Source organism: Anabrus simplex, chromosome 2, assembly GCF_040414725.1.
Source record: "Anabrus simplex isolate iqAnaSimp1 chromosome 2, ASM4041472v1, whole genome shotgun sequence".
Lineage (NCBI taxonomy): Eukaryota > Metazoa > Arthropoda > Insecta > Orthoptera > Tettigoniidae > Anabrus > Anabrus simplex.
The window spans coordinates 680581286-680601297 of record NC_090266.1 but is presented as its reverse complement, the minus strand read 5'-3'; the positions used below and the strand labels follow the sequence as shown (position 1 = coordinate 680601297).

The 20012-nt window shown below is 39.8% G+C and overlaps 1 protein-coding gene across 1 annotated transcript in view; it reads right to left on the bottom strand.

Moving 5' to 3' along the window:
• LOC136864362 (myosin-4) overlaps positions 1 to 20012 on the bottom strand; it is a 635412-nt gene that overhangs the window by 67040 nt on the left and 548360 nt on the right. The window contains exon 5 of the mRNA XM_067141261.2: positions 12930 to 13569. Within this exon, the coding sequence (XP_066997362.2) occupies positions 12930 to 13569 (640 nt within the window). The remainder of the gene's footprint in view (positions 1 to 12929; positions 13570 to 20012) is intronic.

Sequence of the window (20012 nt, the reverse complement as noted above, 5' to 3'; positions counted from 1 at the left end):
CCGACGGCCAACTCGCCCGGTGTATAATGATCTTCAAAACATGACTAGTGTATGTTAAGGAGGGTACTGCTCATAGGGCTTGTGCTGCAACAGTAGTTTCTGGTCCAGTGAGGAAAGCAAGGGCATATAACCTCACTTATGCCTTGTACACCTCATAGCGCCGCAATCTGCTTTTGCGGTTCCCTGTACCCTTTGGTGGCACTATGTGAAGATCCAGCCAGGCTCCGGGCTGATGACCTAACAGACAAGGCTAATGAAGAGAGCGATCATCATATGCCTCTGTTTCTTACAGAAATGTTGAGGTAAATTACTACATAATTTCCTACAACTATGATGGAGGCTTTCAACAACATACCAGTCATTACTCCCGAATAAACCGAGCGAGTTGGCCATGCTGTTACGATCGCGCAGCTGTGAGCTTTCATTCAGGAGATAGTGAGTTTGAACACCGCTGCCGGCAGCCCTTTAGATGGTTTTCTCGTGGTTTCTCATTTTCACTCCAGACAAATGCTGGGGCTGAACGTTAAAGGCTACGGCCGCCTCCATCCCACTCCTAGCCATTTCCTATCCCATCGCCGCCAAAAGACCTATCGGTGTCTGTGAAAAAGCAAACTGTAACAAGAACTGACCGAAAATATCTATTTTAACAGATAGCTAATTGTTTCTGTCCTAGTGCATTTTATTAATTCATAACAGATGAAACAACTTGCTATATTTTAAAAGATTTTAAGACTGAGAAAAGGCCAGTGTGTAGCTTTATGTCTAGACCATAGTTCAGAGAAATTATAGTATTTTAGACCGCAATCTATATTCAAACTTCTATAGACAACGTAAGGATCCTTAGTCCTCAATGCTTTAAAATACTACCGTTCTTAATCGTTGGGTGTATTTCCCTGGGTGATTAGTAAATGTTATCTGAATTACAGGGAACACTCCTCATAACTTTAGCAGTCAAACCTCTGGCTGCTGAGATATGCAAGCTGATAAGGGACAAAGTACTTTGATATCTTATTTTCAGCAGGTAAAATAAGATAATTGTCCTTATCTGTATCTCGTCATGCTGCAAGCTCTTCTGAAGTGCTAGCGGCTTGTCAGATTTACAAGCCTCTCATTGGAGTACGGCTAGTCACTTTCTCCGTAACTAAGACTTTCAACAGTCGCAAGTACACGCAAAAGTACTCACACTTATGTTTTAAGTGTCGATATGAACTACTTATGAACCTACCTAAAATGGGTGCTATCGCCGTCCCAAGGCCTTATTTCTTTTTATGACCTCAAAGCGAAGATTTCACGATTCTATCTCCCACGGTGACTCCAAGATAATAGCAATCTCAGTATTTATTCCTTCATCAAACAAAAATTTTATTTGGCAAACATTAAAATTAATACCAACAATACAGCTAATACAGTCACAGATTTCGTTTGAAGTTCGGAAGGTTGATCTACGTCAAAAATAACCATACGTGTCCGAGGGTTTAAGCCATTGACCATTATTCGACGTATGGTATTACCTTGAGGACCGACTGACATATCCTAATGACAGTTTCTGGAAGAGAGACTCCCACCACTACTGGAAGATACTCCTCACAGCACCGGACGGGAACAACACATATGCGGTTCAACCATGCATCATCCAGTGGATGGGGGCGGTAGAATACATCCATCCATCCATCCATCCATCCATGGCATCTCCTACCTGCCGTAAGAAGCGACTGAGAGGACGACCCCTCCGGGGAGCGTGGGTTAGAAAATGCAGGGCATGGCACTCTTTCCACTTGTGCCAGTCTCCTCACTTGCATCATTCCTATCATACATGCCGGGTCAACTCTTGCCCTCATCTTGTATTGGTTACGCGAGGCCCAGGAGTCTCGTTTTCACGCCCTTCATGGCCATTGCATTTTTAGATACTTCATTCTTCGAAACGTCGGACAAGAGCTGGAAAACAAGGCAGTATACGCTCGACCGGTTAGGAGCGACCAGCAAGGTCACACATCGAACTTTCAGCAGTAACACCTGATGTCTCGTGAGTAACGCATGAACATTTCTCTTATAAAACTGAGCGGCACTGGGAGGAAATTCACGTTTCGACTTCCATAGCAGGTAGTGTGCGTTTTATACGGAATTAGGCTGAAATACATAGTCATTTTGTTCCTAGCTCATTTTATACTTTAACTAACGAATTTGCTCTAACGACGCGGATATTATTTACCCAGTCAAGTATGCAGTATGCATGACACAAACGTTGTGAATGTTGCCTACAGCACCCAGTGTTCCATGTGTGCTGGCGATACGAACTTTCGCACGGAGTTTGCAGCTGTTCAAATCAGTGAAAACTGGAAGGAACTGAGCCGGGTTAATTTGTACGTCCCTCTAAGTACGGTTGCCGGTGATGCAGACTTGCCGGAATGTTTCTCCGGAGATTTTTGTACGTGCCAGTAAATCTACCAACACGAGGCTGGCTCATATGAACACCATAAAATAATACCAGGCTAAGCCTGCAACCACCTTGGGCTCGAAAGGCCTGCACTTCGATCGTCTGAGCCACTCTGCCCAGTGGTCCTAGAGAATTTTCTCCGAAGGTACCGAGCACGTAATACTGCTAATGGTGGACATTTCTAACACCTGTAGCAATAATGGTCAACGTTTCCGCACGAACGGTCTGTATGCATTTATACACGTGCTGCCCCAATACACGAGAGAAAGAAGAATGTTTCCGAAATATTTCACCGAGCCTAAATTTTTGATACATGGTGAAATGTTATAGTACCGTAGTTGAAGTGACCTAACGGCACCATTGTATCAAAACCGAGTGTTCTGCCTGAAACAGGCTGCCTTTGTATAAATAAAACTGTTGCTTGTAATTGCATAAATGTGTTTCTTTCACTATTTCCTGTATATTGGATACTTAAGAAGTATTATTCGAGATTACAGTCTCCCTAGGAAAGTTTATGTATCGTTTCGGTAATATTATAAACCAGCTCAACCCCAGAATCATGTTAATATTTAAACAAAAATATAATTCTTTGGACACATTATACGACGTGGGAATGACAGCAGAGAAAAACTTATTCTTGGAAATGTTCCCGGCAAGAGAGATTGCGGACTAGTTCCCACTCGATTGTCGAACATTATAAAGAATGTAACTGGGCTGAACCTTTGGTGCACCACGTCTGGCAGAGGACCGCAAGAGTTTGGGACAACTGATCAATAGTCTCCTCGGTGATCACAATCCTCAGCACTGAGGGAATGATAAGAGAATCTGTAAAACTATAGTAAATTACATATCGTTTGTGGTTAACGACCTTCATAAGCAAACCTCCACTTCCCTTGAATTTTTTACATGGTGGTAAGGTGGTTTGGCAATTCAATTTGTTTACAACACACTGTCTAGGGATTTTCATTCCAATATGGCAATTTTCAACACAGCCTACATATCTTAAAAATTAATTCTTCTAAACAAGTTATTTTCTTCTACAGGAACACTTCGTTTCCGTTGCTCTATCTTGTCTTTTGTAATTCCTTCAACTATGACATCTTCATGGGTGGTGGTAGTAGTAGTAGTAGTAGTAGTAGTAGTATGAAGGGAGTAAGCTCTATGGCTACAGTAGTATAAAAATATTGGATAGAAATATGCCGAACATAAAGTTCAGAAAAATATACTTAATTCAGTAGTTAAAACGAAGTTATTGTGTTGAGCAGAAATTTGGGGAGTAGATGAGAGAATTTTAGTATTAGATGTAGTTTTAAGTGAATTTGCCAAAATAATAATAGGAACGCCAACCTGCACTGCAATCAGGAGCGAGAATCATGTGTGAAGGGAGGCAGCGTCAGGAGGTGAAATGCTAAGAATAGAACACCAACATCAAATGAAACATCAAAGTGAGGGTTACTGGGTGGATGGAGTGAAGAAACTACTGGATGGCATAGGAAGGGGGTACCAGGGTACCACTGGGAAAGAAATTCAAGGAATGATATGGGATTCTGTTAAAAGGTGGTCCTAAGAGTGAAAGGCATTGAAAGAAACAATAACGGAAAGTTACAGCAAGAGAACACTTGTTGAATTTTGTAAAGTACGTAAAAATATAGCAATAAGAACTGAAGCGTTTAACGAAAAGGGAAATGAGAGATAATTTGGGTGGCTGATGGGAGTACAAAAGAATAAAGCTGTAAGACAAGAAATGAGGAAAATCGATGCATTTTATGCAATAAGGATATGGAAGTGGATCACCTACTAGAAGACCAAGGAAACTAGAAATATCGGAGAGAAATATATAGATGGAAAGGAGATAGGTAAAATCGAAAATGAACGTGAACTTTATACTATTGTTAAAGTTATTAAACAGTGAATGGAAGACACCACGGAGAACAAAAAAACTAATATTATGAGAGGAATGTTGTAAAAGAAATTTAAAGAGGATGAAACAGAAGATCCGTGTAGCTGATAGTAAGGATATGTATGTGGAGGTATCCTAGACTATGGCGTAGTTTAAGTCTAGGAAGTCTCAAATACTAAGTTAATATAATCATTAAAGACAAGTCGAAGTACTATTTATGTGAAATACTGTATGTTGGTAAGTAATAATAATAATAATAATAATAATAATAATAATAATAATAATAATAATAATAATAATATTTGCTTTACGTCCCATTAACTACTTTTACGGTCTTCGGAGACGCCGAGGTGCCGGAATTTATTCCCGCAGGAGTTCTTTTACGTGCCAGTAAATCTACCGACACGAGGCTGTCGTATTTGAGCACCTTCAAATACCACCGGACTGAGCCAGGATTGAACCTGCCAAGTTGGGGTTAGAAGGCCAACGCCTTAACCGTCAGCCACTCAGCCCGACATGTTGGTAAGTATAATTATATAATTCTCAAATATTTTTCTTAGTTGGATTTTCTTCGATATTGACTAGTGTAAGAACTAACTGCATGTATTAATTATGATTACAATAAATGAATACCCACTCCCTATTTGGTCATCCGTGACTGGGAGAGAAGAGTATCCTACTCAGTAGTAAAAGAACACATTGCCATTTAAGCCGTAGATGAACTATAGACTTTACGTCGCAATCACGGATCACAGCATGGCACAGTTCTTTAGAAGTTCTTAAACTTCAAAAGTACTAATCTCACTTTACAGCCTCCTTAATCAGTGGATTATGATTACAAAATGTTTTATCATGCTCGAAGAGATTCTTATCGGAAGACTGACGTGGGTGAAATGTGGTATCTAACGTTAGACTTGCCCGCAATCAGACATGAAGCGAATAGAACATTCTGGACGGCCTAGCCAGCCGTGAACATTTCGATCACAAACGGCTCAGCAATTCCTCGTTATTAAAAAATGAGAATCCATTGCATTTCTTATAAATTATAAACAATTCTGGAAGGAGTTTCAGCTGCCAAGATGTTCGTATGTTTTAGAGATACGCCTGTACGCGAATAATTTCAGTTTTATGCTAAGGCCATCGCAACGGTCTAGTACATGAACTTTCTGCTTCGTGTACGAATAAATTACAATATTAGCACAGTACATACAAGGCTTATTACACAAAATATTTCTTTGGGACTAGAATTGTGAACTGTGCCCCGAGTAGATATAAAGACATGAAAGACCATGGAAAGACAGCTGTTACCAAGAAAGGCCACTACTGATCTGCATTCCAACCACTGAACTTTGATTTGCTAGTTCTGAATTGGTGTGATAATTAACTCAAGTTCATGGGGTTGGTGACTCCAGTCCATTATGAAGGGTATTTGTACTTTCCATGGAGTAAGGAATACACAACAATTATAGCCTACTGCTGTGTTACAAGAACTTGCAAGTTTAAGGAGTGGGTAGAAAGATGCACCTAAGGCTGAATGCATCGTAGCAATATAATACACTTGATATAATTCTTCGGTCTGTTGTAATGTCACGAACAATATATATCGACATTGGCTGTAAATATCGAAGGATAAATTGAAATTGGAAATATGCGCAATTTCGTGAGAAAAACTTTACACAAGATTGATTTGTTTCTATTAGTTTTACGTCGCACCGACTCTTATAGGTATTATGGCGATGATGGGATGGATAGGGACGGAAGCGACCGTGGCGTTAAGGTATAACCCCAGCACTTTCCGGATGTGAAAATGGGAAACCATAAGAAACTACTTTCAGGGTTGCTAACGGCGTTCGAAGGAAAGCTCACAGCTATGTGATCCGAATCGTGTAGCCAACTCACTCTGTATACTTTATGGTTAGTAAATGTGCGTCATGTGAAGTATTGACAGCAATCATGTCCACAAGAGCCGCAATGAAAGATTACAGTCTTCAGTCTTACAACGAGTGGTCAATTGGAAAAAGCTTTTTACAAATTGCTGTTGGTGGGAGGTAGGGGAGGGGGAGAGCTCTGACGAGGAAACATAAGTACATTTCAATAAAAACATTTCATCCAGCCAAGTTTCATTAAAATCGTCATAAAGTTCAGAAGATAATTGTGAAGAGGGACGTGCGCACCTATTTCTCGAAGCATTTTCATGATAATGCTTATATTTTTTATTTCAGTTGGAGAGATTATCTTAAATCCAGAAGCAAGTAATATCGACATGAACTACGTTACGGCTGGGTTTCCTTGCGAACATTAGATATGCCTGAAGCAGTTCACTGTGGGTGTACCCCTTTGTAGTTTTGTTCCGGGTGGCTATATTAATCAGATGGCAAGAAACTTTTCCTGGGCCCAAACTAGCTGGAAAGAATTCTAGTCAGGTCGGTGGGCATTATGTGCCCTTAAATATTAGAAATCAGTTATATTTTTTAAAATAAAAGGAAAAAGTCCTTGAGGGTAAATTCGACTCTGGGATTATCAGCAGTGAAGGACATTACTTCATTTCTGAATAATTGAAAATTAAAAGAATATGTTGCTGTTGTCGATACTGACTACCCTTTGAAGGATGAATATAGCTAGTTGCTAGAGGTGCGTACTTGGAGGACACAGTGCAGTAACATTCCATATCCTGGAGTTCAGTGTGGGGAAAATATGCCTTTCAGGACATCGCTTAAGGATATTCGCAATTAAGATGTTAAAATAATATTACCGGGCTTGCAAGATCCGAATCCATAATGTAGGCACTCAAGACATCGCCATCTAACAGTAACGTGCCGTACTGACCACACCCCAGGAATATTCAAATAGGATTAGGTTGTACATTTTTATTTATGTCCACATATTTTCCAGTAACCTTCCATAGGGTGGACGGGGCATTCAGATTCAATTTTAAGTACGCGCTGGTCCAAGTAAAAATATCATCCAAAGTCGCTGGAGCAAGAGTGACGAAAAGCTCGAAATGTGCAAAAATATTACTATAAATATACGCAACACTGTACGATTTTTTGAGAAGTATTCCGAAACTCTTATGAAGGACTTTCACAATTATGCAATTTATGCAATCATATTTCTGTTAGCTCATCATTAATAGTATATCACTTTCGTAATGTCGATGTAGGCCTGTATAATAATACATACAACTATTAAACATAAGAATTGCCTTTATTCAAAAGTCTACTTAGCATCGTTGCTCATGTTATCGCAACTTTAGAGCAGACTTATTAAAGCAACCCAAGAAACATGCTGATTGACTCTGGTACCGTTACAATTAATTAGGTTGCTTAAGAGTCGAAACAGTTCTAATATCAAAACATAATGAAGCATCTTGTACCTAGGTAAATGAATAAAGCATATTGAACATTTTTATGATTTTAAACCTGCTTCAAACTACACATAATGAAGAGGTGATTTAGACGTTGTCCGAAATCTCCCTCACATTAGTAACATGGGCACTAGTACAACACCGGGCGAGTTGGCCGTGCGTGTAGAGGCGCGCGGCTGTGAGCTTGCATCCGGGAGATAGTAGGTTCGAATCCCACTATCGGCAGCCCTGAACATGGTTTTCCGTGGTTTCCCATTTTCACACCAGGCAAATGCTGGGGCTGTACCTTAATTAAGGCCACGGCCGCTTCCTTCCAACTCCTAGGCCTTTCCTATCCCATCGTCGCCATAAGACCTATCTGTGTCGGTGCGACGTAAAGCCCCTAGCAAATAATAATAAAACTAGTACAACAGGCCAGCACCAGCCAGCTATCTTATCAGAGTATTACATACCAAATTTCACTCGTACCATTTGTAATTACACCAGGAGCTCTACAATATTATTTCATTGTTTCTAGAACATTATCAATAGATATTACACATAGTGGGCTATAATTTACCCTTTTTACCAACAGTTCTATTTTCGGATGATTCACGATTTCTCAATGATGCTGCGTAACCTCCAATATATATTTTCAGGTCCAAATATGAATTCACTTTGAATAATCAGATTGTATGTACACGTAATGGACAATTCAGAAAGGGGAGGTACTGCCTGGGACTTGAACCTGCCTCTGTACGGCCTGGTTCATTAACCACAGAAGTGTGTGTGCTTGCCGCCTTAGCTAGGGCGAGACCTAGCCAGGAGTAGGAAGATCAGTCTATGGGGTACCGGTTCATAAACTGAATCTTCCTGTTAAGCGTCATTCGCAGCTGTGATAGTTTCATGCATTTAAAGTTTTGAATCACTGAATTACCATTTGTGCTAACGATTCAGTCAGTATTGCAGAGCTTAAACCCAATTATATCGCTGTAGAAATCCTGTATAGGAACAGACCCCGACATTCTCGAGTAATCTGTCAACTACGGGTTGTGTAGAACTACATTTTAAAGAGCCAGCGGACCACTCTTGCAACGCATTTTTCGCGTCTCCATTGCTTGATATACGACCCACAAACTACTTTTTGGCGGTTTTCAGAGAAGCCGAGGTGCCTGAACTTCGTCCCGCAGTTCTTTTAGATGCCAGTAAATCTACCTACTCGAGGCTTACGTATTTGAACATCTTCAAATACCACTGGACTGAGTCAGGACCGAACCTGGTAAGTTTGGGTCAGAAGGCCAGCGCCTCAACCGTGTGAGGTACTCAGCCCGGCACTTAATTAAAGCAATGAAATAAAACTAACTAGCAAGGAATCTTCATTAATATTAACTACACAAAAAGAGATACTGAATCTAATTGGTAAGAGGAGAACGATTTGGTAAGATATGATCGAAAGAAGGGAAAGAATGATAGCACACATCTTGAGACACCCAAGACTTGTTCGGTTAGTTTTCGAGGGAAGCGTAGGCGGTAAGAATGGTAGGGATAGCCCAACGAATGATTAGAGTAGATATAGGATGTAGCAGTATCAGACATGAAACTGCTAGCACAGGACAGGGTAGCACGGACAGCGGTATCAAACCTGATGACGTAAAAACAGGCCCTTTATTACCCAGAAGAATGCATCAAGTCCGTCAGGCGTGAATAATCTAAACATATATATAAAATAACATGGACTGACTGACTGACACACATCATCGCCGAGCCAAAACTACTGGACATGAAGAAATGAAATTTTGAGGATATGCTTATATTACAATGTAGGTGTTCACTAAGGGAGGTTTTCTTGGATATTCCGTCGCTAAGGGGGTGAAAAGGGGGATTAATTTTAAAAATGAGTGTATCCATATCTCAAAAACAACAGTTTTAAGAAGTGAAAATTGGTATTTGGAATCTCTTAAAAATAAAGAAACCTGTATTTTTTGTTTTTGGAAAATCCACTTAAAGGGCTGAAAAGATTTGAAAAAGCGTGTGAATTTTTAAAATGAGTACCGGTATATTTATTTATTTATCATAAGTATGTACAGAGTTGTTCTCCATTTTCACAGACCCTATACATAGGTGTACATAAATGCCTGAATGAGTTTCATTTAATTTTTTTTAAATGAATGATTCCATGACCGAATTAAATTGTCATGCATGCATGAATAAATGAACACTTCTCTCCCAGTCACGGATAGCCACCAACTGAGGAGAGAACATTCGGTTCGCAGGATAAATGCATGGATGGGATTATGCATAACTACTGCCCGGTCGTGTTATCCACCCCTGGTGAGAAAAGGAGCCACCTTCCCAAGGATAACACGTCCGGCCCTTTCTCTTGAGGCCCAAACGGAAGACCCCACCTGATCTAATAACTGTCAAACACTAATTTCTCAACATTCCCTAAATTTCTGCGAGGCACACGCAAGCGGAAATCCCGCTCCCCCTGTGCCTCCCTCCCTATTCTTCTATCTTTGTTGCATTTAGGTCACTCTACATATTCGATTGGGATAGGCCCGTCCTATCCCGTCCTACTTGAGTACCGGTATATCTACAGTAAGTTATATGTCAAAAACTTAACATGTTACAGACCTGAATGTTATTTGGAAAGTCCTTTAAAAATACAGGAACACGTACTTTTTTGTTTTCGGAAAAGACACTTAACGGGGGTGAAAAGAAATTAAAAGAGAAGTAATTTGTATGAGGATGTCTATCTCAAAAACTGAAGACGTTACATGAAAATTGGTAGCTGGAATCTCGTTTAAAAATAAAGAAACATGTATATTTTTGTTTTCGGAAAATCCACTTCAGTGGTGGGGACTGATAAAGAGATAGAATTCCTTTTATGGGGATACTTATATCTCAAAAAACTTAAGATGTTACAGGCGTAGAAATAGGTACTTGGAATCGCCTTTAAAAATAAAGAAAGCGTCTTTTTCGACTTGAGAAGACCGTTTCTCACATGTACAGTTCTATGTCACATGGTCACCATAACCCCAAAAGGCAATACCACAAACCGTGGTTTACAAAGAGTTTCTGGGATAAATGAAACTCAGTTTTTCGGTCATTTTTTATACTTTAGGTATTTTCAGATAATGTCTTAGTACAGTACCGAGGAATGATTACTTTTATCAAATTACGAAATCCACGCGAGCGAAGCCGCGGGTAACTGCTAGTCATAATTAAAACGTATGACCATAAGGCAATGGCACTGTTACGAGTTTTTCCAGACCACCTTTCCCTGAAAACTAAATTAGCATTATGTGCGAACAGGAGTAGCACGAAAGAATTCTGTTTTCCAGATGCTTCTTAAGGTAACTAAACCCCATCTTTGTGCAGGCGAACGAACATATACATTTGGAAATAACGAAAGTTTGGTTACTAAACAGCTCTCGATTTGTCTTCGAATCATCTTATGCCTAGGGGGCCTAAGACAAGGCTCTCCCTTCCCATGGGTAAATATGCTACTGTTTTCCAGGCCGAAGTATATGCAATACTGGCCTGTGCTGTATATGTATGGTACATGCCTAGACATAGAAAACACATCACCATTTGCAGTGACAGCCAGGCAGCGTTAAAAGCACTATACGCAGTTAGAACATCAAAAATGGTATGAGAGTGCCAAAGGATGTTAGATCAGCTGTGTGAACTTAGCTCAGTTACCCTATTATGGGTCCTTGGGCACACAGGAATCAGTGGAAATGAAGAAGCTGATAAACTAGCGAAACAAGGCTCAAAAGGTCCTTTCATAGGACCAGAGCCCTTCCTAGGAGTGTCACTCCGAAGTGTGAAACTGGTAATATCCCAGTGGACAAACCAGTCTCACTTAGACATTTGGAAGAGGTTAACCACAGCAAGGCAGGCACGTGAACTTATCTAAGGGCCTAGCCAAAGTTATAAAAAGGTTCTGATAAATTTGAACAGGACCAGATTGCGAATGGTAGTTGGACTGTTGACAGGTCACAACACTTTACAGACACACCTACACATCATGAAAATCAGTCAGGATCCGATGTGTAGAAGATGCGGTAGGGAGGAAGAGACCTCCGCGCATGTGTTGTGTCAGTGCGAGGCTCTTGCAAGCACTAGACATCGATACCTAGGCTCACATTTTGTGAGCCTGGAAGACATCAGGAATGCCAACATCCGGACACTGGTATCCTTTATAGGAGCAATAGGGCTGGACTAGGCAAACCTGTTTAAGGGACACAAGGGGTCTTCAGACCTACGTGTGGAGCCCTGCGAAGGCAAGGCTCACCCATTTCTTTATGTATGTATCTATCTATCTATCTATCTATCTATCTATCTATCTATCTATCTATCTATCTATCTTATGCCTAGTATTTAGATTTCCCTACTAGCCCTGCGCTGGGATGGCTACTCAAATTTTGGTTACTGCATTTTTCGATACATTCAATAAAAATACGAATGTTTCAAATTGGCAAAAACATTGAGATCTTACATTTTCGAAAGAAAAGAGATTTGACACTATCAGAGCACTATAAATGGATTCGAAGGAAGGTATTTTGTGATTATGATTTCTAAATACAGGTCAGATAGAGGCCTGGGAAAAGGGAGAGATTGTGTCAATTTCTAGCTGTAAAGTATCCAACACTGCTAAGAATTCTACCCAAATGTAGTGTTAATAATAACAAAGTGCATAAAATACTAATTACACATTATATGTGTAAACTGTATGATTCATAACTTAAACCACGAGTAGTCAAGCATTATATCTATCAGCCATTTACAATTTGTGAACATAAAATACTTTTATCACTTTATTCAATATCACTATTCAAATGATCAAATAAATACCCTATCATTTAAACAATAATTTCAAAAGGGACTAATGAGTTTCCATAGCAAGACTTTCTTCCCACACTCAAAAGAATCCTATGAAAAGCGAAGGGATATTTCTTCGCAAAGGTACTTCAATCTTAGTTATGAAAGGAGATTGAGGCTCCTTTCCTGATCAGAAAAAGTTGATAAGTTTCCCAACAGCCTCCCAGCTTAACAAAAGTGAAGTTCCACAGTAAACTTGTTCCGATTTCAGCAGAATATTACGGATACAGTTTTCCAATTGATGAATATTAAGTTCTCACCTGGAATTCTCATCAAACATGATCAACCTCAACTCGTCTTGACACTTCTAATAACACTGCATATTGAACGCTGTTATCAGGCGATAAGCTATCAGCATCACTAACCTGTTAGTTTCATCAAGGCTGAGTTCCTTCTCCTCGCTGCCGTACTCCGAGAAGTTGCCCTCGTCCGTGTTGGGGATACTGTTGAGCCCGTCGTCAGCCCCGATCGTATCCCCAGTCTCTTTCGTCGAGCTGAGTTGCTGCCTCAACCTCCTCAGTTCGTCTTCACGTTCGCGCATCTCCCGCAGTTCCATTGCGATCTTCGTTTCCGCGGGAGTTGTAGAGTAGGGCTGCATTAAAGCTCGCGCCCTCTGCATAGCTTCTTCGCGTTCTCGAACCAGGGCAGCCTCCCTCTCTCGTTGAAGACGAATTTCTCGTTCCACCACACTCTCATTCTCCATTAACTTTTTAGCTACAGTCTCCACGATCTTTGGAACAAGTCCATTTTCCTTAACATCCAACGACTCGACGGGTTCTGGCGGTGAGTGAAGCGAAATTTGTGACTGAGCATCAAAGTACTCCTGTTCTGACACATCGCTGTTTGGTTTTCCATCTTCTGCATCACTACCCACGCTGAGAAGATCTCGTTTGGAGTGATACTGAGCTTTGGGCTGATCAGACGTCGCAGCAGCCATCATCAGCTGCTCCCAGTAGCTCTTTGTCTTATGTTTGTTCTGAAGTATCGAGTCATACACCACCTCTCCTGAAACACAAAACGAAGATTTTATTTTACAACATGTTACGTAGAGAGAACTGATTTGGTAAAATTCGACAAGCAAAAGGGATCGATATATTTTTAGACACCAAGAATTTCAATAGAATGTCTTCAAAGTAAGTTTAAGAGGACCAGAACAGGACGGTGAGGCACACAAAAAATATGAGGGATTAGAGTAGATGTAGGAAGTAAAAGATACGTATAGCTAAAAGTAGGAAATAAGTAACGTATAGCTGAAAAGGTTACCACAGGGTAAGTCAGCGTGGTGAGTTGCATTAAAATGGACTGATGACCCTTACAACATACACGAATATTTACTGGTTCATGAACCACAAATGGTTCTTGACCTTTGCGCAAAATGCAAGAGATGGCATAGCGGGCAGTCAATGTATTCGTCGGTCACTCCCTCGTATCGTAAACCTGAACAGTGGCGGGTAGCGGCGCAGTCCCCTTATAAAATACAAATCAGAACAATGAATTTAGTAAGTATATTACCTTATTAGGAAAATCTCAAGATAGAATTCTTAGAAAATCGATTTGGAAATTTCAAAAATGTGGAACATGATTGGTCCTTTGCAAATCTTATGCATATTCATCCTGCAAAGGTAAGACTGGATCCGCAGATCAAATTAAAATCATTTTTTTTTTGCTACTTGTTTTACGTCGCACCGACACAGATAGGTCTTATGGCGACGATGGGACAGGGAAGGGCTAGGAGTGGGAAGGAAGCGACCGTGGCCTTAATTAAGGTACAGCCCCAGCTGATCTGTAATAACGGTGAAGTTTGTGTAGATGTATTCTAAGATTTTTCAGTTGCTAAGCACATGAAGTCAAGAATGATAAGTACAATTTTGGTAATATATATTTTACAATTTGCTTCACGTCGCATCGACAAATAGCTCTCATGGTGACGACGGGATAGGGAAGTGCTACGAGTGGGAAGGAAGCGACCGTGACCTTAATTTACAGCCCCGGCATTAATTTTGTCGACGTGAAAATTGACTATATGTGTTCCTACGTATTTGCATGAGACAATGAAATACGCGAAGTTAAAATACAGCTCTCGTTTGACGAATATATTCGTATGTTTTTTTTTTTGCTAGTGGCTTTACGTCGCACCGACACAGACAGGTCTTATGGTGAAGGTGGATAGGAAAGGGCTAGGAATTGGAAGGAAGCGGCCGTGGCCTTAATTAGGGTACATCCCCAGCAAATGGGAAATCACGGAAAGCCATCTTCAGGGCTGCCGACAGTGGGATTCGAACCCACAATCTCCCGGATGCAAGCTCACAGCTGTGCGCCCCTAAGCGCACGGCTAACTCGCTCGGTTATTCGTATGTTGGTGCAGCTGAAAATACCTTTAAGTGAAATTCTTCTCGTCATGCTTCGTGAGCGAGTAATGCGGAGGTTGCGTCCTATACAGAAGTTCAACAGCTCGGCAACGTCACACTGCTGAACTAATGCCGTTTCACCCACCAGACATATCTAATAAATATCTAATATCATTCCTGCAAATCCTCTTCCAATGCTAAGCATATTAAAATTTACACAACTATAAAAAATATGCAGAAATCTAACCAAGGGTAGATATTCAGCAATGAACTGTGTTCACCGTCAGCGTACTCTATGTTCCAGCTGCTATACTGAATGTCCTTTCCGTTACTATTTACAACTGCCTCAAATCATTTTATAGTAATTTTAATTCGAGCTACAAGTCCACTCTTACTTTTGAAGCATGAATATGCATACAACTGCGTTCAATTCATTGTTTTCATTACGCATAACCTTAAAGTCTGACAAATGAAGTCACCACTTTTTTATTTAAAAGAAACATGGTGGAAATTCGTTACTTTGGGGTATTCGAGGCAGTTCCGAACTTTAACGGAAAGGGCATCCAGTATACCAGCTGGAAGATACTAGGAGTACGCTGACGGTAAACAGTTCATTCCTGAATATCTACTCTCTGCTAGATGTCTGTATATTTGTGATGCTCGTGTAAATTTTAATATGAAATTACAAAGAGAAAAATAAGTAAAAATTCGCTCATAATTCAGTAGGGCCTACATTTCATAATACACAGTATGGGACCGATGACCTTAGATGTTAGGCCCCTTTAAACAAGCATCATCAATGTACAGTACAATTGGCATGAGAACCGAATTAGTGAATAACAAACGGCGTTATTATTCGACAAGAATTAATGATTGAACAAGAGCTATCGTTAATATATCCTTTTCATCCTGTTTTCATTTGATGGAAGTTTTGTTTATTCATCACAGTGGTTTTTTTCAGGTGGAAGATTTAAGCTAATATTTATTACATGAACTAAAATGGATGGAATGGAAGAACTGTATAGAAATAGTTTTCCTTTACGGTATGATGAATTCCCAAATATTGAACACATCGAAGCATATTCACCACAACGTAATGCAAGTTTAATATTGTCCATTTACTAATGAGCCAGAGATCAAAATGAATTTTTGAAGGTCCATTTATAAAGAAAATTCAACCCTTCAAGCTCAGCACCTGTGCCTCCTCGGATTTTGAAGGTCCATCTCTGAAGAAAACTCATCCCTTCAAGCTGTGCCTTCTGGGAACGGTCTTAAAATTACTAAAACGCTGAAGAGGCTATCCATTTTACTGCATAATTCAGGTAAGAATTTCTTCTCAGGATTATAGGCCACAGAGACCGAATGAATATACTGAAGTCCATTCGGTCCGCAGTTCTTCCGAGTATGTGAGCAGCTGAGTAAAATACCTTTCCAGACGAGATATTTAGCAATTCATCATTTATTAAATACTGACTATTATAACTTATAATGGAAATAGCTATTCATGTGAATTCAGAAATTCGAAGAACTCTTTTCGCTCGTTCTGTATTAAAAATTCTGTCATGCAAGTACTTTTAAAATGTCGGCATATTTTCAAGGGACGTTTTAATTCAATATCTAACGCCGAATTGTATTTCACGTGACAGTGTAAAACGCCACATTTGAAATTTTATGCCACTGAAGACAGGGAGAATTATTTTAGTATTCATGTTTGGAATGATAACACTGAATTAAACGTTCAGGGGCTCATTACGAATTTAGAGTCATTTCTAATATTTGTAAACAATGATGTCAAGAGTTACAGGAACGTCTTAAAAACGCTTTCTAGTCTCGTTACGCTGAACAGTCCTGCATACTTTCACACAAGAGTGAAGGGCTACATTCATAAGCAGAATAACAGTTTTCGTTTCATTCTGGTTTTCCACGAACAGTATGCCTTATTTCTTTTTAATAGACCTATAATTTGTTTGTTTCTGGACCACCGTAAAATTCTTCGAACCCAACAATAGATAGGCTACGAAAGGGGACATCTGCACGAGTCAGTAGTATTGAGCAGAAGTGATTAAAATCCTGTACCCGACCGGGAATCTTGGGACCATCTGAACCGAATGCTTGGACGTTGACCGTTCAACCAAGGAGCCACACAGACTTTGTTGCGAATAACTTGTCAATATCCATTAAAGAATCGACCCACTTTCACACCAAGTCCCCCTCGTATTACCGGTGATTTCTACAGTCTTTCCCTAGGTTCACCTCGCTTGTCTCAGTCACAGAGCAATATGTATGATCCATCGACAATGGACTTCGATTTACGATTCCCCCTTCCAGTCTGAATTTACACACTGTCTTGACAAAGAGAAAGCTGTGGGCATGATTCCTTTCTCACTCAGTGAGAGGAAAGTAAAAAGTGCATGAATATACTTCGTATTAGTCATGAACACACCTCTCGTTGCCTTGCTGGAGACAACCGTACACATATTGCATAATAATGAGATCACGTTTATTTTAAAGGAGATAGTACTGACCGAAGTAAGAAAAACTTCTCCTAAATCAATAGTTGAACAGTCTGTCGTCATTGTACGTAGAAAATTATGTTTACCATTTCCCTTGAAGAAAACAATGATTTAATATTTCCTGCATAAAATTATATAGGATTGAAAAATCATTGCTCGTTAATACATGCAAACTGATATACCAAAACATCCTTCACTTGACCATGAAAATCCACAGCCTGTTTCCAGTCATTCGACCGGGTCAGGAATTGAATTCTGCCGGCTGCCGAAGCCTGTCGCGCTCCTCTGGGGCAATGATTGATGAATGACAGATGGAAATTTATTAGAGTGTGTTGCTGGAATGGAATATGACAGGAGAAACCGGAGTACCCGGGGAACAACTTGTCTCGCTTCCGCTTTGTCCAGCGTAAATCTCACATTGATAGACCGGGATTTGAACCACGGAACCCAGCTCACTTGACCATGCACTCATCAATAATAATACAGTTTTACAAGTAACCATGTTCGGATCCAGAGCACACACTGCAAGTGAAAGTCTGTTTTTACACAAGACACCGCTAAATTACGAAGTGAATAATTAGAAGTTAACAACATGCCACAATTGAATCAACATGAAAATTTAAAAGGGGCAGATTTCATTAATTTCAATATTCATTCATTTAATTTATGGAGGCCCGTCAACTAAACGTTGAAGGGCATAAACAGAACTGTAAGGAAAATTTATAAATGCCGTACCTCAATTTGCGTTCAGTGATTTCCACTCCGCAAAAATCGACACAGTCATTGCTTGCAATTGCCAAGTAAGAAACTGGAATAATATCAAATGTATTATGGGTTACCGAATAACGCCATGCACTCTAAAGTGCATTTTACAACATCAACAAAGAGTTGCCTTGCACTTAATCTTCTAATGAACTCAGCAGAACCGGAGTAAATACTTTAATATCTTATTTTTCAAATGTTATTCAAAGTGTGTGAAGAGGGTAAAACGTTTAGATTTTAAACGGAAACTCCGATTCCACTATATGTTAATAAATATTCGTCCTGGTATTTAACGATTTCAACCGAGGTTGGTGTCAGGAAGGGCAACAGCCGTTAAAGCATGTCAATTTCATCTCTCACCTCATCCCTGGCTCCGTAGTAGGAAATGGGACTACAGGGTGGGTATATATATATTAATACAAAATGTGTGATTAATGTGAGATTTGTGTGTGAAAAAAATAACTATTGCTTCGATTGATTACAAACCATTTTCTTTCAGGGCTATTTTTCTACTATTAATTTTGACACGTTCGCTCGAAATTTAAAAATACATTTATTGCGAGGCTCGTGCATACTTAGAAATGTCCACTTCAGGAGGTCTTTTTAACAAATCTAATTAGCTTACTATTCTATGGGCATAAGCTTCTGAAATCAAACCAATACGCGGAATTATATGGTTATTAACACACATTACTCAATATAGAGATATGTGAGAAGTGTTCAATGCTTTCGTGATACTTGAAGCCATTTCTTTTCAGTTTGATGTTTGCTGTTGTATGTTTAACGGTCATTAAGTTACTTAGAAGTCAGATTATTGAAATTTTTCCCCTTACCGTGTAAGTTATTAACACAGGTATTGCATATTAAAACACATTTAAATAGACAATCGACTTCGCCGGATTAGATTCCGTAACCTTGAGCGAGAACGGGAACATCCAACACAAGCCGGTGGATACATTATTGGGCCTGGCATACAAAGTGCATTTGGTAATGCACAGAATTTACTGAATGCAGGTAAGATTTTTCAACTCTCAGCTCTAACGACCAACCTAAGTATGTAGGTTTCTACTACTGTTGATATGACCTTAGCCAACAGAATTCCAGTTTTGTGTGAAGTCCGAACTATAGGGACATGACTTCAATTCAAGTATACCACATGCATTCCATTCGAGAAGGGCACTAACCTACATTGTCACTTATTATGAGAAAACAGGGCCAGGGAGCGAGATTATATTTTTCGGAGTGACGGTAGCCTAAGCATGACTGCGGCACATTCCAGGTATATGCCTGTATATTGTGCATTACTCTACAGCAACACTGTTTCTGATGAGAAATGACGTACTGCATTGAACCGTGCAGATTTATAATCCAATATAATAATGAAGTCACGGCAGCCACAAGTAATATTTCGCTATTATGAAAGCTGTTTTACACACGCAATTGTTCTGTACCTGCTGATATTTCTAACTTGGTATCCTAAATGTTCAGGATACTTAAGTTACAATACTTCTGTACTGTGTGACTTATATGCTATTTCCCGCAGATTTTCGCCGATTTGTAAGTAATATCTGAATATATAGCGGAATTATTGCTACCAGTTGAACTGTCAAACATAATTTAATCTACTAAGCACTACTTTTTTAAGTATCTCACTGCCCATTCTAACCTCTCAAATCCTATAATACCGTGTTATGGGACGACGACCTCCGCTGTTAGGTCAAGAAATAAGATGACAGCATTACCTTGTGCGAGTGCTAGGTAAAAGTATATCTTCCTTTTTCACCAGTGATGTATGATGCAGAAGAATTAGATATATTTCTGGTTT